At 38.1% G+C, this 20,927-nt stretch overlaps 1 protein-coding gene across 1 annotated transcript in view; it reads left to right on the top strand.

The window, feature by feature from the left end:
* ATXN10 (ataxin 10) overlaps nt 1-18,447 on the top strand; it is an 85,788-nt gene extending 67,341 nt beyond the window's left edge. Inside the window, exons 10-11 of the mRNA XM_084205506.1 lie at nt 1,042-1,105; nt 17,656-18,447. Coding sequence (XP_084061632.1) covers nt 1,042-1,105; nt 17,656-17,843 — 252 coding nt within the window. The 3' untranslated portion in view covers nt 17,844-18,447. The remainder of the gene's footprint in view (nt 1-1,041; nt 1,106-17,655) is intronic.
* Nucleotides 18,448-20,927: the final 2,480 nt, after the last annotated feature.

Raw genomic sequence — 20,927 nt, 5'->3', positions numbered from 1 at the left:
ATCACAAAACTTGTGTTGCAGAAAGCTGATGATCCTGCAGTGTAGATTTTGAGATTTTTTTTTTCCTTGGTACATAAAAATGCATCTTGTTACGGGCAAAAAAGATGGAAGAGAGAACACCATCATCAAGCCACGGCCTAAATTGGCATTACATTAAATTCCTTTAACTGGCAGTTCTTTGTTTGAAATGAAATTTTAAGAAATGAAAGAATTTAAGATTTGGACAAGTATAGCTTGGCTATCACAGAATGGTTGAGGTTGGAAGGGACATGTGAAGCTATGAAGGCATGCATGTGTGATGTTACAGTGTACCTCAGGAGGCTACATAAATGGAACATACTTTCCACAAGATAATAATTCTCCAGGTTTATTATTAAGATCAGCTTGTCCCAAGATCTTGGTAAGGTGTGTTCATGAGTCTGTTAGAATTATTTGTTGCTATCTCATGCACACACACAAATGTAGCAGTGCAATTCCTTAACTCCCATGTGTGTGTATGCACAAGGAGCTAGAGACACCAGATCTCATCTTTGCTCCTTTGCCAGTAAAATAAGGAACACTTTCTCAAAGGAAAAACATCCATGGCTCTTATTTGATATAAAGAATTTGTGCTGGGTGTGTACAAGAAGCACCTTGCTACTGAAGGTACAGCAGATGTGCTCTCATGCAAACTTGTGTGTATGTGTAGGTGTATTTTTCAACGTCTTTGTTTTCCTATTTTTTGCTCCACGGTTTTTGATGGTTCTTTCTTCTGGAAGCAAGCAGGAGCTTTAAGTGAACATAGCTTATCTGGCTCAGTGTGAGAAACAGAAAAGACCTCAGTCAAACACTTGCTAAATGGAGAATATGAAATTAGAGCCCACTTGTTACTGTTTTGTGATACTCATGCTGAAAACACCAGGTTTACTCTGCAATTCATGTTAACATGTTTAATATTTTTGATGAAACAAACATCCCTGTCACATTTTTATATATTTCTTGCATGAAACATTGTTAGTATTGTTGAGACATCTGTTAAATTAAACTTTTGGGTTTTTTTAGGTGTATGACTTGGATGGCATTTCCTTGATTCTGGACAATTGCAGCATTGATGACAACAATCCTTGTATCCTTTATCAAATAATTCTGGTTTTATGGAATAGGACTCATGAGAAAAGGTATGGGGCTTTCACAGAGTTATGCCAGCATTGCTTTCACAGGGTGTTGAAATGGAACTGGCCTCATGAGCTTCTAGGTTATATTTGAATGGTTCAGAAGTGAGCAAGGGCACAAATAGGCTTCCATGAACTGGATTCTGAGTAAGTTAACTGTGGTTACATTCTATTTTCTAAAATAATAAATATTACTGGTTTGCAGGTGCCTTTTCAAAGAGCTGTGTCAGAAATTTGAATTCAGACTCTGGTCATTGTACCAGACTTTAGAGCTTTTGCTTCCACTGAAATATGTTCAGGAAACTGAAATAAGTACCTCATCAGTTCTCTGCACTTGTTAAATCAGGTTGGGGAGCTTATTCTAAGCACAAAGACAAGGCTGGCAAGCTGTTATGAAAATCTGTGTAGTTGAGAAAATAAATTATGCAAACTACTGAAATGTTGGGGAGATTTTAATATAGATGGTGGTGTGCTTCATATTAGAGATTTTTTTCCCTGGAATTTAAGAGCAGAAACTTTCAAAAATGGATTGCTATTCGAGGGAGATAATGTTATATTGAAGATAAGTAGTACTTAAGCTGAGTTATCCATTTCTTCAAGTAATACAAGTTTGTTCAGTGACTAAGCTGTGATTTTCTGTAATCATTAGCTCTTTGTAAGTTTCTGATAATTGCATCTGGAAATCAAATGTCTTTCCTGTACAGAGTCATGTCAGCTTTTTTATACTGAACACATGAAATAGGTTTTCAAATATATAAGAAAAAGCACATCCTTTTTAGCAAGTATAAGGAACAAACAAAAGGCGTAGTGAAAATGTTTCATGTTCTCTCAGTTGTGTCCTGCAAAACATCATGTACATATAAATATATCCTAAAATGATGAAATAATGTAGATGATAGCACAATGTTGACAAACTGGCTGGAGGAACAACGGGTGGTAAGTATCCTCTGAGTTACTCAGTTTGATGCTTTATATCCACAAGTTTTACATCTGTTTCTGGAGTTTGAAACCTGACAGTGCACTGAGTGACAGAATTTTATTTCCGTGGTCCACATCTGGTAACGGGCACTGCTGGATGTGGTGGGATGGGCAGGGAAATTTACCTTTCCCAAAGGGGAAAAGCAGCCCTGAGAAAACCTAGTAAGGAGTTTTTGCCCCAAGTGACTCTTCTTTGCTGGAGAGCACAGCTGTGCAACCGCTTCTAGGATTAATCCTTCATTTTGGCTGTAGTAGAAGAGGATAAAGTTGGAGACTCTCCAAGGGTAGACTTGTAATTTATGGTGTCTAATGAAAGGAAAATAAAATACCATGAGAGTGTTTTGAGCAAAGTGGAACTTCTTGCACCTTTTGATACAGGCTGGCATTTTATGGCTATACAATAAACTTACTAGAGGATAAAACTTTGTTTTCTTGGTTTTTAAAAACATAATAACACCTCTTAATGTGAGCTTTCACCAGTCATCCATAGCATACAGTGTTGGAGGATGTGGAAAAGTGAGTAGCACATGTGCACTGGGAGGACTTGCCTGCTGTGACAAAGTCTGCTGCATCAGCTTCTGGATTGCAGCTCCTGGTGATGCCTTAAGTTTTAGCTTTCATATTTTTTAGATTTTGTACTGCCTTAGTGTGTGACTCTGAACTTCATCTATGTTAGCAACTTCTCTTCACAGGGTAGTCAGACAATACAATCCTTTTCCAGCCTGAGAACCAAGGACACCATTACAGCTTTAGGGTCAAGAAGTGTAAACAACAATGGCACATTGAGGAGAGCAGTCTGGGAGGATGGGACTTCATAACCTGAAGCTGCAATTGGACAATTGACCCCAATATGGAAATGGACCAAAACTTAGAAAAGTGTGAGAACTCGTGACTGCTCATCCATCTTGGGTCCATCTTGGGCAGAGCCACGACTGGGCTCTGGTACTGCCCAAGATGAAAGCCTTTGAAGGCCTTCTAATAAATACCAACTTTATTCCTTTAACTCTGTCCAGCCTCTGTTCCAGGTCAGCCTCTTTAGGCATCACTGACTATGGCTGTTTATTGTTTTGACCTCTTGCTATTCCAGGTGCTCTTGTGTTACATGAAGTTAATCCTCCCCTGCTTCTCTCCTGCCTCTAACATTCCTCATCTGCTGCCTTCCCAGCAGGTCATACACAGGGAAGCAGAGGATGAGTTTGCAGTTCAGATCTGTCTCTACTTTCATCTGCTTTGCAGTATGTTCTGCTACTTCTGGACACCTGATGCCTGAATCCATTGCATAATGTTTCTCTGCAGAGATTTGACAGTTTCTTTGCACTCTCTGTGCTCCAGTCCTGCCTGGCACAAATCCCAGAATCACTGAATGGGTAAGGCTGGAAGGAACCACAGTGGCTCATCTGTAGTTTTCCAAGGTGGGGTGGAAAGCTGCAAGAAAGAGCTCAGCATAGCTCTTCAAACATGGCTCCTTCAGGAAGTCATGTCCAGAAAGTTCATTTTACCTTCTTATTCCTAGTGCCTGTTTTTTTGGTTTCAGGCTGTGTTACTTGGATTTCTCCTTGGATAAAGCTGACTGGAAAAAGTTTCACTCAGAATCCTTTGATATAATAACTTCTTAGATTTCTTAGTAAGTCTTGGTAGATGCACATGTTTGTTGAATCTGTTTTGGAGTCACCCAAACTCTACAGTTAGGATGCCATTATGTTTTCTCTATTTTACTAGAAAAGTTCTGCCTTCAAATTACACATACAAAATTTCTCACCAAAAAATGAAACTTTTGTGGTAAAAGCAATAGGATATTTTTCTGGATGGAAAAAAACTAATTTCCCTAAAGTGTGCAGTTTATCAGGGGAAGCTGGACTGCCATGGTAGATGTTAAAGGAGCTCCTTATTACATTTGAGAGGAAAAGTTCTTTGATAAATCTTTTTATTTGTAGCATATGGAAGTATACTGAAAGAGGAAATGGGTCTTCTCTTATCCTAAATTAAATTCCTTTTTAAACCTGTCATTACCTTAAAATTGCTTTCTTTGAGATCCTGAACAGTTCTTTAATGTATACAGAAATACCAGGGAGTTTGTGGCTTACAAAGTTCAACTGACATGTTTGCATTGCTGTAATTAATTGTTTAAATTTATCTTTCAGTCTGAGTTTGGGAGAACTGTTATATTGTCTGATTATATCTCAGAGTTGTAGCTTCTACATTTATACTAGCAAACATTTTTTTTCCTTCGGGATATTTTATGAGTAAAAACTAACAAACCAGCACTCTCATAGTTACAGAAAAGAACATTATTATGGACAGTTAAAAACAAATTTACTGCACCTCTGTAATTATTTGAATTGGTATTTTAATTTTCCAGCTACTACACTTTGCATGTAAATGCAACAGAGAGATGCTGAAGGATGCCAGGTTTTCTGTGACTCTTAGGCTTTCAGCACAGGACAAAGGGTAACCAGAGTGAGACTGGAGAGATGCAGTTCATTCAGAGTTAAACTTCAAAGAAGGTTTAATACCACTTTTTCTATACCTGGTAAATCTTCTATGGATTGGCTGTGTCCTAGTCATAACTCTCCTTCTGTTTCAAAGGAAAACAAGGTGTTTCAAAATGCAAGCAGTTATTTGCCTTTAGATTAAGGAGAGATTCCTGTATGAGCTAATCTTTATTTTTGAAAATTCAGTTTCTTGTTTTGCTTCTGAAAAGTGGGAGCATCATACTTTGCCTTTGTAACCTGTGCTTTAAAATAAATAAATTCAACCTGCTAAAGGATAGCAGAGTGGGTTGGAGATGCCTATCTGGGTAATACCAGTAAAAAATTTACTCCAAATCCTGCTTTTCAGGTTACTTGTGTTGAAAAGGTGTTCTAAATTCAAATCTCTTCTATTTTGCTCTCTGAATCATTGTCTTCCTCATCTCTGACTGGCTCTATCATCAGACAAGAGCCCTTCCTTTTGTTCTTGCCTTTTACCTCATCCTAAGCTCTTCCTGCTCCTTCCAGCTTCATTTCTGCCCTTTCACAGGTTCCATTTCCTTAAAGTAAACATGAGCAGGGAGGTCAGCCCGTTCTGATCAAAATACTTTTGACCCCAATCACTCAAAATAAGGTGCTTATGAGAGACTTTAAATAAACTGACCTGTTTATTATTGAAAACTTTTCAGTTTACCTTAACTAAGCTGCTCAGTTTTTCACTGCTTCCTAACATTTGTGCTCATGAGTAACACACACAGATGTGCCTTTTTTGGCTTTTCAGTGGCTGTCCATAGAAATAGTTATTACTTTTTTTGGGGAAACAAAATATTATCCAGAGTATTGCAATATAATAGCTGTTAGTTAGTGGTAAAACTTGAAAGTCAGAAGTGAACTGCAGTTTTGAAGATGGAATATTCTTGTTTGTTCAGGCTGCTTGCCAATATTACCCTTTTGAGATTCTTATAGGTGTCTCAATAAATTGATTTTGTGAATGTCTGGATTTAATCAGAGTGACCTTATGTAAGTATCTATTTTATATAAACTGTTAATTCACACAGTTTTCTATTTGCCAAGAAATCAGTCATACATGAAGAATATGTATCCTGCTGTGAGGATATATATTTTTATATATATGTGTATATATATACATGTGTATTTTATATATGTGAGCAAACACCTAGCCAGCTGTGTTTTAGGAGTAAGAATTTTCACCATTTCTGAAAGGAAAAGCTTGATATGGAAAGGAAGAAATTGATATGGAAAGGAAAAGGTTGATATGAATTTCTATACGCAGATCCCTTAGTATGAATAATGGATGAAAATGTAGAAAGAGTAAGTTAATTTCCAGATACTGCTTCCAAAACTGCTTCTGTTATATTCAGTCATCTGAGAGGTAGATTGAAAATACTTTTGACTTCATGGCAGCAGCAAGTATAATTGTGGTTCATGAAACTGGCTAAAGCTGGAGGAAGTCAAGTTGCTATGGTCTACAACAATGGCAGTTTGTTTTTGCAAGATGCCAGCAAGGACTTTTGGGGGAGCTGACAGACATTTTTATCTGAGTTACAGAGTGCAACCTTAAACAGGCCACATGCTGTAAAACAGCCTCACCACTGAATGGGAGCCAGTAGAAAGCAAAAATAGGAGAGTGAGTTGACTTTTTAGGGTGAGCCATCACAGAGCTGAGCATTTTCATGCACGTGTGATATCCCATGAGTGTTGCTGAGAAAATACAGCACAATGTCACTTCAGCAATGGTTGCCTTTTTTTGGAAAGCTCATTTCAGGCACTGACTGTGCATTAAGAAGTTTGATGTCACCTATTTGATTCTGTGTTTTTATAAGCATACACCAAATCATGTTATTATATGATCACTGTAAAGGATCAGGCCCACTCAAGTTTTGCCCATTTGGACAGAACTTGGCCCTCCCAAGCCAGGAAATAGAGTTACCATTTTCCTCCTCACAGTGACACTTGCTTTGCTGCACAATTTGAAGGCTACCTAGGCTAAGGGGAAGTGCATTATCTGGTACAGGACAATCAATTTTGCATTATTGTTGGTTGCTCTGTGTCATCCAGGGGTGACAGAGAGTGCTGCAAACATCTTCCTTTTTATCAACCAGTACTGAATGTGTCACTGTGAGTTAACAAGCAGTGGTTGAGGTCAGCAGTGGAAGAATGGGACTTGTCAGCACAGGTTAAGAACATAAATTGGTTGGCCTGAACTCTTCATTCATAGAGCCAAAGGCAAAATAAAATAACAGCTGAGTGGAAGCCAGCTCTACCTCTTCTCACTGGCACAGCTTGCCCAGAGAAGCTGTGGCTGCCCCATCCCTGGAAATGCCCAAGGCCAGGTTGTACAAGGCTTGGTGCAACCTGGGATAGTGGAAGGTGTCCCCCACCCATGGAATTAGATGAGTTTGGAACTAGAGGTTTGGAAATCAATGAGCTTTAAGGTCCCTTCCAGCCCAAACCAGTCTGTGATTCTGTTCTTTGATTCCACCATAGATGGAACTAGGAAACCAAGAAGTCACTGCATTGCCATGCTCCAGTTCAGACCAATTCAATTCCTCTGTGCTGAGAATTGTTTTTAAAGTGGAGAGAGTGGAGGATTCCTGCCTTGTGACATATGCACAAACCTGAGCTCTGTCTGAATGTAATTTTAAGGTACAGAGAAGAACTGGTTAGACCAGAAGCTGGAACAAGTACAAGTGTGGTTATTCATTGAGCAGGAACAGTCTGAGAGGGGCTTATTTCTTCCACCTTATTCAGTAGATGAAATCCTGCCCTGTTCTGCAAGTTGCTCTGAATTCTTTGTAGCTGTATTTTGTTAGTGGCTAAGGGAGACCAAGGGCCTGTAGGGGTTTAGAAGGGAATCCCTCAGTGTTGTTTCAGGGTGGGGCTTTAGCAGGCTGGTTTATCAAGTGATTCCCAAGAGGCTTCAGCCAAACAGCTGTTTCCAAACACCATATGTGGTTGTACTTGGGAAGGTCACCTGTCTACCAGTGCCTACTGCTGTCACTCTCTGTCAAGGGTATTTTTTACACTCTTGAAAGAAGCATTACCAGATTTTCCAGTGTTTCTTACATCAGTGTTCATTGACCAAAGAGATCTCGATTCCAAATAGATTTTTCAGTATATTGCCTAAAGTGTCCTGAGTGGGATTATTATAAAGATCCAAAGAGGGAGGAGCTGATTGCTGCTCCCTGTTGGAAAGGGCACATTTAAACTTTGTTTTAAATCCCACTAAACATTGGCTTCACATCCCAAGAGTTGGGATAACATAGCTTCCATGTCTTAACTCATCGCTTATCTTTTCTGGATGCTGCAAACTCTTCAGGGCAAAATTCAGTTAAAGGTGGAGAATCAAGGGAAAAAATGTACCACATTAAGCATATTTGGTAGATATAAATTCTGACACAAAGACTGTAATTCTCAAGTATTTATTGCTAGAAAATGTTTATTTTAAAATGAAAACAGAAATACCAAGTTTTCTTGTGAGATGTACTACATTACTAATTGTGTCTTCCACATTGTTCCCCAGGAAAACTTTGCTCCTGTCAAATGCAACATTCTCCTCATATGAAAAATACTTGAGACCACAGAAAGAATGCAGTGTGTAGTACAGAAATAGATCCTGTGAGAAATTAAAGGACTTAACCTTTTTTTGTCTTCCAAAAATGACCTCAGATCACACTTTTTGTTTTATCATTTAACAAAGTTACAATTTCTCATGATATATTTCAGATTGCTCATTGTGTAATTCCTCAAACTCATTTTTTAGAGCACTTGCAGGATGATTAAAATACTGAAAATATTTAAAAATATTATAAAAATAGGTTAAAACTATTTAAAATTTAAAAAATTATTTAAAACTATAAATATAGTTTTAAAATATTGAACTTCAGAGTTTGGGGGTGGGGGGTGGTGTTAGTAATTTTCTTGAGAGTTTATAAAATACTAACACAGATTTGCAGAGATGTAAATATCAATCTATTCTTCAGTATCCCCTTTGTACCCAGCTATCACCATTAAGAAACTTGTGATGTACAGGGTCCCTCTTAAGCTGAAGGAAATCTAACAGAGCTATAGAGAATGTGAGAAGGCTTTTTCAAATGTTACATTCTAATATTTCTAATCCCTTGTGAGGAGTAATCTCTGTAGGCACCAACTCATGCATGTAAAAGTAAGGAATTAAAGTTAATAACTCTATTTCTAAACCAAATATTGTCATATTTGTCCTCTTCTCTAATCCTCTTGGTGGATTTAAATCCATGACAGGCTTGAATTCTTGAAAAAAAAGCAGGTCTTTAGTTATCAGGAGCACCTCAAAAAAAAAATCACTGCTTTTATAGCTCAAACAGCTTCCTTGATTTTTCTGTACACTTACTTTTGAAAAATTCCCCTCTGGGCTGAGATGGAGCACTAGAAATTTGAGAGCCAAAGATTTTTGGTTTTTTTAAGTAAAGCTAGGAGTGGTTCAGAAATATTGTTGAGAATGGAATGCCTTCTACAACCACCTTATCATATTTCAGTCTGTCTTCTTGGCATTTTTTCTTGTGCATACCTCCAAAGAATATTTGGATGTCATCTGGCCAATGCTTCGAATAATATTTTTATTCTGGCATTTTTCTGTTGCCCCATTTTTGATCACTGTAATTAGAACAGTTTTATCTTCAGCTGCTGAATGTGTTCTCCTGTGTAGCTCCTTCCTGAGCCTTAAATTGTTTCCTCTCACTTCCTCAGATCTTTGGTTAAAATTTGTTCTTTAGATTTGCAAATGGTTTTTAAAGCCTAACCTTTCCTTCCTCACTCAGATATATTTGCAATCCTTTCCACTCTCCTTGTGGATTTGTTCCTTTCTGTTGGAGTGTGGAGATTTCCTAAAAGAGATGCAGCCATTCCCTGAAATTGTAGACAGAATTGTGGCTAATGGCTATTTTGCTAAACAAATAGCTGGTTATAATTTAGTTGCATCTTTCAAAACACCCATTTATTTAATGGTTGTTATTTTTGGCTGCACACTGGGCATCATTTGGTGTCTGACCATGGAACTGGAGTTTCATTTACCTTCAGTGTTATGATTATTTGTCATAAAGTGACATTTGAAATGACCATAAGCAGCAGGAGGGAAGGTATGCCACATAAGTTACTCAGAGACTCTGAATCAATAAAATACACATGTACTGTGCTGAAAGATAAGGTGGCATAAAATCCTTGTTGGATCTATATAAATGGATGAATCTCTGGCATTTCTAAACAGAGAAAGAGCTTCAGTCCAAATTGTGTCAGCTCAACTCATCATCTGTCTGAGTGGTGAATTATAATTAGCTTAACCACATCTCAGGCATGAATTAGATTGGGTTTTTAAGTGTTAGTGCCAAATTTCTGAAAGTTTTATTTGACTCCTGTAATTGCCATTTTAAAGCATTTTAGAAAAGGTATTTATTTCTGAGCATAAATACACATGAATGTATTTGTGTAAAGGTGGAGCCTTTTTCTTTCCATGTCCCAAGAAATTTAAAAGGACTACAGCCTGCCTGATGATCAGTTTGTGAACAGTTACCATCCCCCTGTGCTTCATTGCTCCACATCTCAGTGTTTGTGATAGGTTTTAATAGTCATTTGATGCATGAATTTCAACTTAATGAAATGTTGCATTTTTTTTTTCTGTACTTGGGAAGAGAAGATAAGGTAAGGCATTTTTAAGTAAGGTAACAGCAGTTGAAGCTTTTTTAACAAACCTGCTTACTCTGGTACCTCTTACAGATAGCTAATAAATTTAATTATGAACTCTGAAATGGAATTATTGTAAAAGAAGGGACTGAAAGAACTGAGTATTCTAACTGTGAAGTACTAGCTTGAAATCGATCAAGAGTGTGATTCTTTCTGTTTTAAAACCAGATGATTTGTAGTTGCTCATAAATTATGGGTTTCTATTAAAAATGTAAGTCGTAATTTAAAAAAAAATTGGCAGCCTAAGCAGCAAAAAATGAATGTGTCATATTCTTGGTTTTAAGCTAGTATTACAAGTCTGAGTATAGGGAAAAGGAAAACAAGCTGGAGGTTATGGCTTCATTTTTTTTGAAAGTTCTGTAAGTTTTGGCATAAGAGACATTATAATAAAAATAGCCTGACAGAGCTAAACATGTCCTATGGCTTTTGTAGCTCTGAAGTGCAAGACTCAAATTTTTTGTTTAAGTTCATAGTATTCTAAGATGTTCTGGCATTGGGTTTTAAGTCCCACAGAACATGAAAGGCTACACATAGAGTATAGATTAAATGTTTAGTTGGCAGGCATTAAAAGCTAATAGCAGTCTGGGTGCATAATACTGCTCAGAACTGTTAACCCAGAAATACCAATGATCTGGGGAGAAAAATTCCTATATGACTCTAGTTAAGAAATGTCCCAGTAAATTTCAAATTTCTGAAGTAGTAAAGTTCATTTAATGAACATAGGGTGCCATTTAGCTGGACATCACTGACATGAGGATGTAGTTAAAAGCAGGGAAGCCTTGGAACTCAGATGAGCCTCATGATCTGCCCTGGCTGTCAGGACTGGACAGTGCTAAAAAGGTGTGAAAATGTGAAAGGCTGGAGAGCTTGGACTCTACTTCTGGGAGCACAGTAAATATTACATATACATATATATTCATAATTCTCTATTAGATATACAGCAACTGGATATTGTGAGCTGTTGTTTTTCTCTTTCTGAACTAGTCACAGCCAAAGGCCAGGAAACTGCTGTACCTGTAATCAGCCTCATAGCAAATTTTGGCAGATTTTATTACTTAGTTCTGGTGCCTGTCCTTCAAAAAGGATGCTGAAAAACATAAATTGAGGGAAGAGACACAAAAATTATGCAAACCTTGGAATAACTAACTCTCTTGGTTTCTTTCTTTAGTTTATGCAGAACATACCAAATGCTGGTTATGATCTGGGAATTATTTTTTTTTTTTTAATTATGCTGAAAAGCATGTTTGGAAACAATTCTAAACAAATCTAAGCCAGAAATAAATCACAGGCTGTAATGAGTGAGATATTTACCCACTAGGAAAGTTTATTTAGGGACACAGTGAAATCTTCCAGTTCAGTACTGAAAGTTTTTCAGAGAAAAGTCATGAAAGCATCTTTTGCATGAAGCAGAACTGACAGGCTTGATTTCAAGAGGAGCTGACCTTTGGTAACCTGTGTTTAGGCAGAAGTGTTGGGCAAAAGAGGTTTAGTAGTCCATTCTGGTCTTCAAAATACATTTGTTGGCCATAGATACTGAAATGGATGAATTGTCACTGAAAGTCATACAGGAGGTTTAATGTGTCTGTTATGTTTAATGTGTCTGGTTATACAGAAGGTGTGAGTCCCATGTTAAAGAAGCCTGTGTCCCACAAGGCACACTTTAAGAAATGGATTGATCATCACAGATCATGAGTAGACTGCTCAGAGAGTGAGATAAATGCAAGTAGCCAGAAGGATGGTGTTTGTCTGCAAGAGGACCTGGAGTTTCCACTACTGGCATGGCAGGATAGTGAGGGCTACAGAACTGGAAAAAGTACCTCATGTACAATTATCTTGTGCTGTGGATGTTTCCTGTTGTCTGTAGGCTGTGAATTACAGAGGATATTGCCTTACCATTGAAGCTGTTTCAGTGCCTTTAAACCAAATGGTTTTGCCCATTTGTCTGTTCTGAGATTCTGCAGTTTAAAACCTCTGTCAAAGGTCAAAACCTCATGTCCTGCAGGGCAGAATTCAAGCTGCAAACCCCAGTTCAGGTTTTTGGGGATAGGCTTTCTGTCATTACTGGAATATTTTGTGCAGCTTCCTTTGGGCAGGGCTGCAGGTGAGGAGTGGAAGGGCTGGCTGCAAGCTCCTCATGCCACACGTGCTGTCCAGTGAAGCTTTGCTGCCACGCTGTGGTGGAGATGGAACCTTGTTTGGTGCTGGATGGTCCAACCCTCTGCCTGATCCCTTGGGCCAGGTGAGAGTTGCCTGTGGCAGAAACATCTGCTTTCACTTCCCCAGTGTTGCAAATCTTATCCCTGAAATGTGTGATCAGGAATAAATACCTCTGGCAGCATCCAGCATACAGTGTCTCTGTATTTTGGAGGCTCCTAGACTGGATGGGTTGTGCTACATCAGCTCTGCAAGAGCAAGGTCAGACAGAGGGGGGAGGAAGGGACATTCCCAGCTTATACAGTGCTGCCCATTTCTAGCTCTTGAACCCAGAATGTGGTGACTGCAATCACAGGTGGTAAGAACAGCTGTGCAATAAATGAAAATACGGCAACTGAAATATTATAGACTTTTTCTTTCCTACCTTCTAGGCAAAATATTATAAGTTTGTATAGGATGAATTGCTGATGTTTTCTGGTGCTGGTAATTCAATGCTAAGTATAAATAGAGTCTATAGCATTAATTCTAAAAATATAAATTAGCTTTTTGAAAATAAGTAAACAAATTAAGATAAAGCATTTAATTTGTTACATTTTCTGTTATTACTTTTTTGGTAACATCTTAATCAGGTAGAAGTCACATAAAAATATAGAGGAGTTATAAGGAATTGCTCTGATCTTATACAGCTTCTAGAACTTCATTAAAGTACTAAAACCCCAGACAGAAAGAAACTTGTAGAGCAGTTTGGCAGATGGTGAGGGGCCGAAGTCCTGACGTGTGGTCCATCACAGCTCCAAACTGTGACAAACAGCTGTGGTGGTTGTCTAGAGACCTCTTTAATGGTGGGAGGAGTTATCTTCAAGGTGCTATGGAACAGAAGTGCTTGAAAGGACTGAAAGACTGGAAAGAAAAATGGTTTTATGTTTTTTCAGTGTGGTCCAGTCAAGTCTGCAAGTGGAAGTGACTCTAAGTGATGCTTCAGTATTTCACTCCAGTCTGCAGAGGTTCTAGTAATAATTGGATTACTTGTTGAAGGCCAGAAAGAAGTATCATTATTGTACAATACAAATATTGTATTTTCATTACCTCTGTTTTTTAGTCATACAGTCCTGTTTCAGAATATATCTTAGAAAAATTAGGTGGCTTTAACTAAGGGATTGCATGAGCAGCCCATTTGATAAGGGTTCTAACCTGTGAGTGCTGGCTTTCTTAATAAGGTTTTGTATCTCTTCCTGTATTTGATTAGAATGTAGTTGCTATTGAAATAATAAAAATTTTGATTTAAATGAGGTAATGGGATGGGGTAAAGCATGCCTTCTTTTTCGCATAAGACCTAATTACTTGTAAGGAAGAAAGTTCCTAAGTAATAATTTAGTTATGGAAAACTGACTGTAGTGCAGGAAACAGTCTAATTTAAGAAAAAAAAAAGTCCCTAGACTGTAATAAATCAAACTCTCCACTAAGAATGTTATATTTAGAGATCCTTCAGTATTAATAACTATGAAGGGGACTGAGGAAAACAGATATATGTATTTCATTCTCCTTGTCATCCCTTCAGTATCCTGTATTAGTTAATGATAATAATTAACTTCTGAAATTTGCCTTTTTCAAGCAACATGCTTCCAAGATTACTTGTGCATTGCCTTTTATCTACCTCATCAGCTTCCATCCTCATTAATAATTCTTTCTGTTCTCTGTTGTCCGTAGAATCCAAATTGCTTTATGGAGCAATTCTTTTGGGTCCTGGTGGCTGCAGTGGGCTTGTCAATAATGTTTAGTTCTAATTGGACTAAGAATGAGAAGGTGGAACCCTCTCCCTGAGAAATGGTCTGTGTGTCCTCCTCTGCTGCAGTATTGGTTAGCAGTTCCTGGCAGGACATCCTTGTATTTTCACACCCCATTAAGTTTACAAACCAGTCCCTGTGCTCTTGCATTGACTCCAGCAACCCCTTGTAGCAGAATCCAAGTGAAAAGAACTGGGAGAATTGTGAAAAGTTCCCTTTGCAGTCAGAGACAAAACTTACACAGGATTTAGTGGCACAGGTTTTCATGGCTTCCAGATAGTAATATTTTTCATCCTTAAGCGACAGTTTTCTTCCTTTCTCTTTGTGTTCCCCTCTCCCTGACAAAGTTACGACCCAGAGGACGATTTTAAATTTTAAGTTGTGGAATGAAGATGTTACTTAGGTATGGAAGACAAGGCAAGTTGATTCAGTTTTGTTATTTGTATATGTCAAAATAGCATAGGAATTCCAAAGCACACAGTGCTGAAACATTTTGGAAAAATGTTGCTATAAATGCACAGAAAAGTTTGTTTTCAGTTCCTAAGCACAGATAGTCTAGGGATGAGGCTTCTGCAAAATAAAATGAATTGTTTTCTTCCTTTTGTATGCCCTCTTCTCTGTGACAGTATATCATAATCTTCACTTGTCTATAATATTAATTTATTTGAGAGTGTAATATGCCCAGTTGGAAACATATAGACGAGTCTGTGCAATCAGATCTGCTGTGCTCGCTGTGTTGCTTCTCTTTGGTGCAGTTTCACAACAAACAGGCTCACACTCATATTTTTAGTAACTATGGCAACTTTAGAAGCTCTCTTTCTAAAGCTGAGCATACATTAAAGTGCCGAAAGTGTAGGTAGGATTAGAGACTCTCGAATATGTTTCATTTTCTCTCTGTGTCTCTGTCTTTGGAGAGGAGCAAGAGGGTAATGTGAGTATTAGCTGGGGACTGGCTTTAATCTCCACAGACACTCAAGTCTGCCAGGGTCTGCTCCCAGCTGTCCAAAGGCCTCATCCTTCCCCAGCATTCGAACAAGGGGATGATGAATATTCATGGATGTGGTCACAATGGAAAACCTACACACAGAAAGGGGTTTCTGAAGGAGTGAAAATGTTATTGAAACCATTTTGCAGCTTCAGCTACAGTAGTCAGTAATGATAAATGCCACAGTGGTGATAGAGTTCATAAGATAATGGGGATGTCTTAGATATTATGTAAGCATGAATGGATCTGGTAATAGGAAAAGAGCATTTGCCATGGGGTTTAGCAGCGGGTTTGTGTTGAAGGACATAAAGACTGTAGTAGCAGGATCATTCTCAAGGCTAATACACACAAAAGTTTTGAGAGTACTTTTTTTTGTCTGTGTGGCACTTTGTGTGATTGAGAACTGTCAGTCTCTGAAAATTGCTGTTAATATTATAGAAAATATGCTTTTATGCAAGTGCTGTATTTTATGCAGAAGCCATGTTTTTGGAACACAACAAGGAAAGTCTGCTTCTGATCCAGGAGCTGGGCCAGGGAGGGTGGAAGGATGTTTTTCACAGTCCAGTGGGAGAACTTGGTGTTACTTTTTGGTACTCATGACATGCCCTAAATCAGACCTGGAAGAGACCTGTTGGTGTAAGCTGTGATTTATCTGCATTCATCAGCTTGCATGCTTTGCTGCTCTGAAATCTCTTCTCACCATTGGCACTAATGACTGACAGACAGTCTGCACATATATGATTTTATTACTTCAGCATTTTATTGTTTTGTATAGTCAAATGTAATCTTCAGTGCAAATACCAAGTTTATGTAACTCAAATGTAGATTGGCACTTGTCTTTTTACTTAATTTTAGTAGTGATGCACTGACGGAAGAGAATATATTGATATTCTCTGTTGTGTTCACCTGTTAAGGCTTTGATGACATGTGTAAGTTGTTTTTGGTCTTAATTTCTCTCCTCTGTCATTATCTCACATTGGAATTTTTCTGAATAAAGAAGGTGTGCAGCATGCTTCCTGACAAAGCCTAAAGAGATCTATCAGGAAAAGAATAAAAGCTCCATAGTAGTTAACAGTTTATTATTTTTTATTTTCAATTCTGGACTTCTTGAATTTGAAAATAAATATAAACTGCTACAAAAAGGCTGTTTTACTGACACATGCCAATGCAGGGCTGTTCCCCTATGTTTATGTGCAAGCTACTTTTCATCTAAACTCTTCTCTCTCTGTTGAGGTTGTGTAAGATTGTTTAAGTCCAGTTCCTCTCTTCTGTTGTTTTGTCTGAAGTTCCCCTCTGTCTGAGTTTTCCTCTCCTGTCACCCTGTGGCAAATGCCCACAAGAACATTTATCTCTGTGCTTAGATGCTCCCCAACCCAAAAGACGTCAAGCAGATGAGTAAATTATGCATATTCTTCTACTGGATGTGAAGCTACATGTACTAAATAATTGGTGCCCTGCAGGCAAACCACTCATGGGATTCAGAAAGGCTTGGCTCCTGTATGGGTAACTTGGGAAAGATTATATCATAACAACTTTTCAGCTGCAGAATTGGGACCAACATCTCTGACACTTCATAAAAGGAACACTGTAGTTCACTTGGAAGATGCCTGGCTGATAATCCTGGGAATTTAAATCCTTTGTCTACATCCCTGACATGTGCCTCAATCCTGGCCTCAAGGGACCACCTTGGGAGGTGAATGAGTTGCAGCTTGTGCCCATTTAAACATCAGCAGGAGCTCCCTGCCAGTGATCATAGTGTCTGGTCTCCTGGCAAATGTGTAAAAGCACCCAGGCATAAAGGACTGAGTTTAGGTAATATTAGAAGTCAAAGAATTTTAAATGTCTCTGATATTATTTGTGCTATTTTCAGCTATTAACCTGGATAAGTTGTCTTTTTCTATATCTCTTCAACTTTTGCAGTGAAAATAATAGTAATTTTTCCTGTGCATGATGTACAGTGTATTTTGTTTGCCAGTGCTTAGAAGTGTAGTGTTGAAGTGTTCAGATCATAAACAACTGACTTATTTTTTATTTAGACTCACTAGGAAGATCATTGGAACATTTCAATTGACTGTAATTTTGGTTTAAAACAGTATGTCTTTTTAATTCCTGCAGTTCATTTGCTTGGGGTTTTTTGGGTTTTTTTTACTTAATATAAACCCTAGTAAATTTGTGTGATGTTTAAGGGCAAACCTCTTTTAAAATTAAATTGCCTCATATGCAAGTATTTGCAGGTTCAGTGTCAGCTCTTGTGAATGTCTTATTCAAACCCTTGATTTCTATACTTTTCTGAGGTTAAGGGATTGGGGGAGGTCTGGGGGAGGTGAATGCAGTAATAAATCAAAACTAACAATATTTCATCTGTAAATAAAGAAATGATCCTTGACTCTGCCCAACAGTTGTGAGCCAGTGGGCAGTTTATGCCATCCGGAACCTGACGGAGCAGAACGAGCAGAACCAGGCGCTGATCGCGCAGATGGAGCGCAAGGGGCTGGCAGACAGCTCTGCCCTCGAGAGGATGGGCTTGGAGATACAGCAGAGAGATGGCAAGTTAATTCTGCAGTCAACCAGGAAAAAGCCCTCCTGAGCAAAAATATCAGCAATAGACTGAAAGGGTATTTCTAAAACATTTTCTCTTGCTCAGCAACCATTTTTTTCAGTTTTAGTGTTGAAAATGTTGTGCTTGTTCTCAGAAAAGCTGCCAGATGATGCTGCTGCCTCCTTTTGCTGTAAATAAAAGGTCACCTGTGTGTTTTCTATGTACCTGGGTAAATCAGCTTGTGGAAAAAGGTCCTTCTTGTCAGTTGGTTGGAATTTCATTACTTCCTTTTTCATCACTAGAAGAATGTCATACATGCAGTATCAACTTGTCATAATTTCCTTTGCTGAACCTGGAGATTACTATTGTTTAAAAACTCTTCAAAGAAAGAGCTCCTTTGCAGGCTGCCTTCTCTATGTAAAAGATCTGTGCTGAGTCAGGGCTAAACAAGCAAAGTTACTAATTTTCAATCATGGGACCTAAATAGCTCTATTTATATAAGCATCAAGAGAATGTTGGATGTACTTAAATATTTAGTGAATTAAACACAACATGGCTTTTGTCTATTTAAATTATTAGTAAACTGTCTTTTCTACCTTGATACCTATCAGTCTTCATGACAAGTATATTAAAACCAAAGCTGAAGCTGTTGTGGCAACAGATGCTGCATTCCTTTGCACTGGGGCATGTCTCTGTTTTGGAGACTTGGGTGTTTGTTTGAATGTTATTTGTTCCTTTGGAGGGTAAGTCAGCCCTCTTTCCTTTTATTTTGCACTTCTCATGGGTTTTCTGAACTTTGGCAGACTGCTGAAGAGGTAGTTTCTCACTGTGATTAATTCTAGCAGTTTCTTTTCACCCCTCTGCCTTTCCAAAACATTGACAAAACTCATTTCCAGTTAATTAATTCAAGAGAGGCAGAAGAATAGAAGGCCCTGCCTCTTCATTTTGGGTACCCTCCTATATTGTTGTTGGACCCTGCCACTGTGGAATGTGGCATGAATGAGATGGGGGAGAAGGGGGGGGTGAAACTGGGGGGCAGGGGGAGGAGGGCACAGTTAACTCTGTGAGTGCCATAGCTTTGCCCTGGAAGCCAAAAAAACATAATCCTCCCTGCACAAGCAAAACAGGAATTACAGCTTTATATTGCTGGTGTTTGTGTACAGTTACTGTCATTGGATTATCTTCAGCCATGTCTAACTCAGAGGTCTCAGAAAAATTAACATGTTCATGTTCTTGTTGGCATCTAATCCCATTCTTAACTAGAAAGGCAAGTTCATGTCCTTAAACTCCATATTACATGTAAACAGACCTTCATCCGTGTGCATGAGCTTTTAGAAACACATTGTACTGCTTAAAACTGATGGTGAGTAGAGCTGGAGTGCTGAGGTAATTTCAAGTTAACAGAAGGATGTGGGTGTCTGCCATGCCAGCCTGGTGGGACTGTGGAATTGACCCAGTGGGATTTTAGACACCTGTTGGTTTTAAAGGCAATGATACAAAATTCCTGTCTGCAGCTGTTTGTTAAGTAAATGATGTCTGAAAAGGGATAATGGCAATAGGAACAAGGACTCTAACTCTTATTTCTTTTAGTGACTTTTTACTTTAAAAAATAAATAGGGGAGAAAAATTTTCTTTGCTTTAGCAAGGAGTAAATGTGAATATAAGCAAATTGATTTGTTTGCTTTTAAAAAATAACTTGACAGGACTATTTTGTTGGGTGTTAAAATTGTGTTGAAGTGCTGTCATACACAGGTAGGTTTGTTGGCTTTTGCAGATGTGATTGTGGTTCTTCTTGAGCACATGGTTTCTCAATGATTTCCTTAAGCCTTAATGATTGTGTTTAGGCCAGAATGCATTTAACATTTTCATTACTGTCACATAAGATTTACAGCTTTGTAGGGGTTTTTTGATCTTACCTCCATAACACAATGGAAGATTCATACTTCTAGCACCTAAATGGAAAAAAAAAATTCTACTCACACAGGAAAAGGAAAAAAAGCGGTTGTTTGGAAGATTGTGTCATTTAACTTTAAAGGAAAAAATTTAACTTTTGCTAACAAAGGAGCAAGGAGCATCAAATACGACACTATCTGAAATAAAGTGAACTTGTTCTTAATTTGGTAACTAGAAAAATGTAAACACTTTTATTTTAGTGCCACTACTTAGGAAACTCATGGTAGACAATTTAACAAAGTGAGGGAAAAAATTATTCTGAACAGAAAATGGAACTTTCTGTGCTTTCTGTGTAAGGAAAAAAATGAAAAGAATTTCCTTTTATTTAGGGTGATAAAGAGTTAAAATCCTGTTCACAAAACAAATCCAGGGAGAACTTTGGTTGTGGAAAAAGCAGTGGGAGTCCCTTTTCTTTTTAAGCAATGAGGAATAGACAGGGTGGGGTTTTTTTAACTTGATGGTTGTATACCCACCAATAGAATACACACGAACCCATAAATATAAGCCAAATAATAACAAACACAAAAAAGATTAAAAGAGTTTTGTGTGTTTCAGTACATAATGGAGTAATAGTTGTGTTTTCTAAAAGGGAAATGTAGGGCTTTCATAGTGGAGAACATGCTGATTACTGTATTGTGAGTGGCTGGCTTTTGATTTTCCAGGATGGATTAATTCTCGGAAGACAACAGCTTCCCTGTCCTCCCCCAGTGGAGTCCTGGTCTCCAATAGACTCGTTTTATATGCTTGGGGATTAATACAGCACAGCAATCAGTCATAAAAAGCAAGCTTTAGTGAGTTTGTAAAGGGGCAGAACAGGCAAATCAAGTCTTGTGACCATCTTACTGCTTTCGAGTGCTTTCAAACAATAGTGATCAGATTTCTTTTTTCTTTTTTTTTAAGGTCCATTTGTTATTAAAAGAGAATAGGGAGTTGGTTTTTCATCCTAAGTGGAGAGATTCTGGAAGAGCTTTCTGGCAAATTGTGAGAGATAACTTGAAATGTTTGCAAAGCTCTGACTATGCTTCTAATAATCTAAGTGATTTTTGCCTAAAGTGCTTGTAAAATATGTTTTTAATTACAACCCAAAAAAGGAGAAAAAGTCACCGGCAGTTTATGCCATTGTCACAACCTTTATTTAACAGTCAGTTTAGGAGTGTTTATGTAGTGAGAATCAAAAAA

Source organism: Fringilla coelebs, assembly GCF_963513975.1.
Source record: "Fringilla coelebs genome assembly, chromosome: 5".
Classification (NCBI taxonomy): Eukaryota; Metazoa; Chordata; class Aves; order Passeriformes; family Fringillidae; genus Fringilla; species Fringilla coelebs.
The sequence above is the reverse complement of the archived record's forward strand: the minus strand, read 5'-3'. Positions and strand labels throughout refer to the sequence as shown.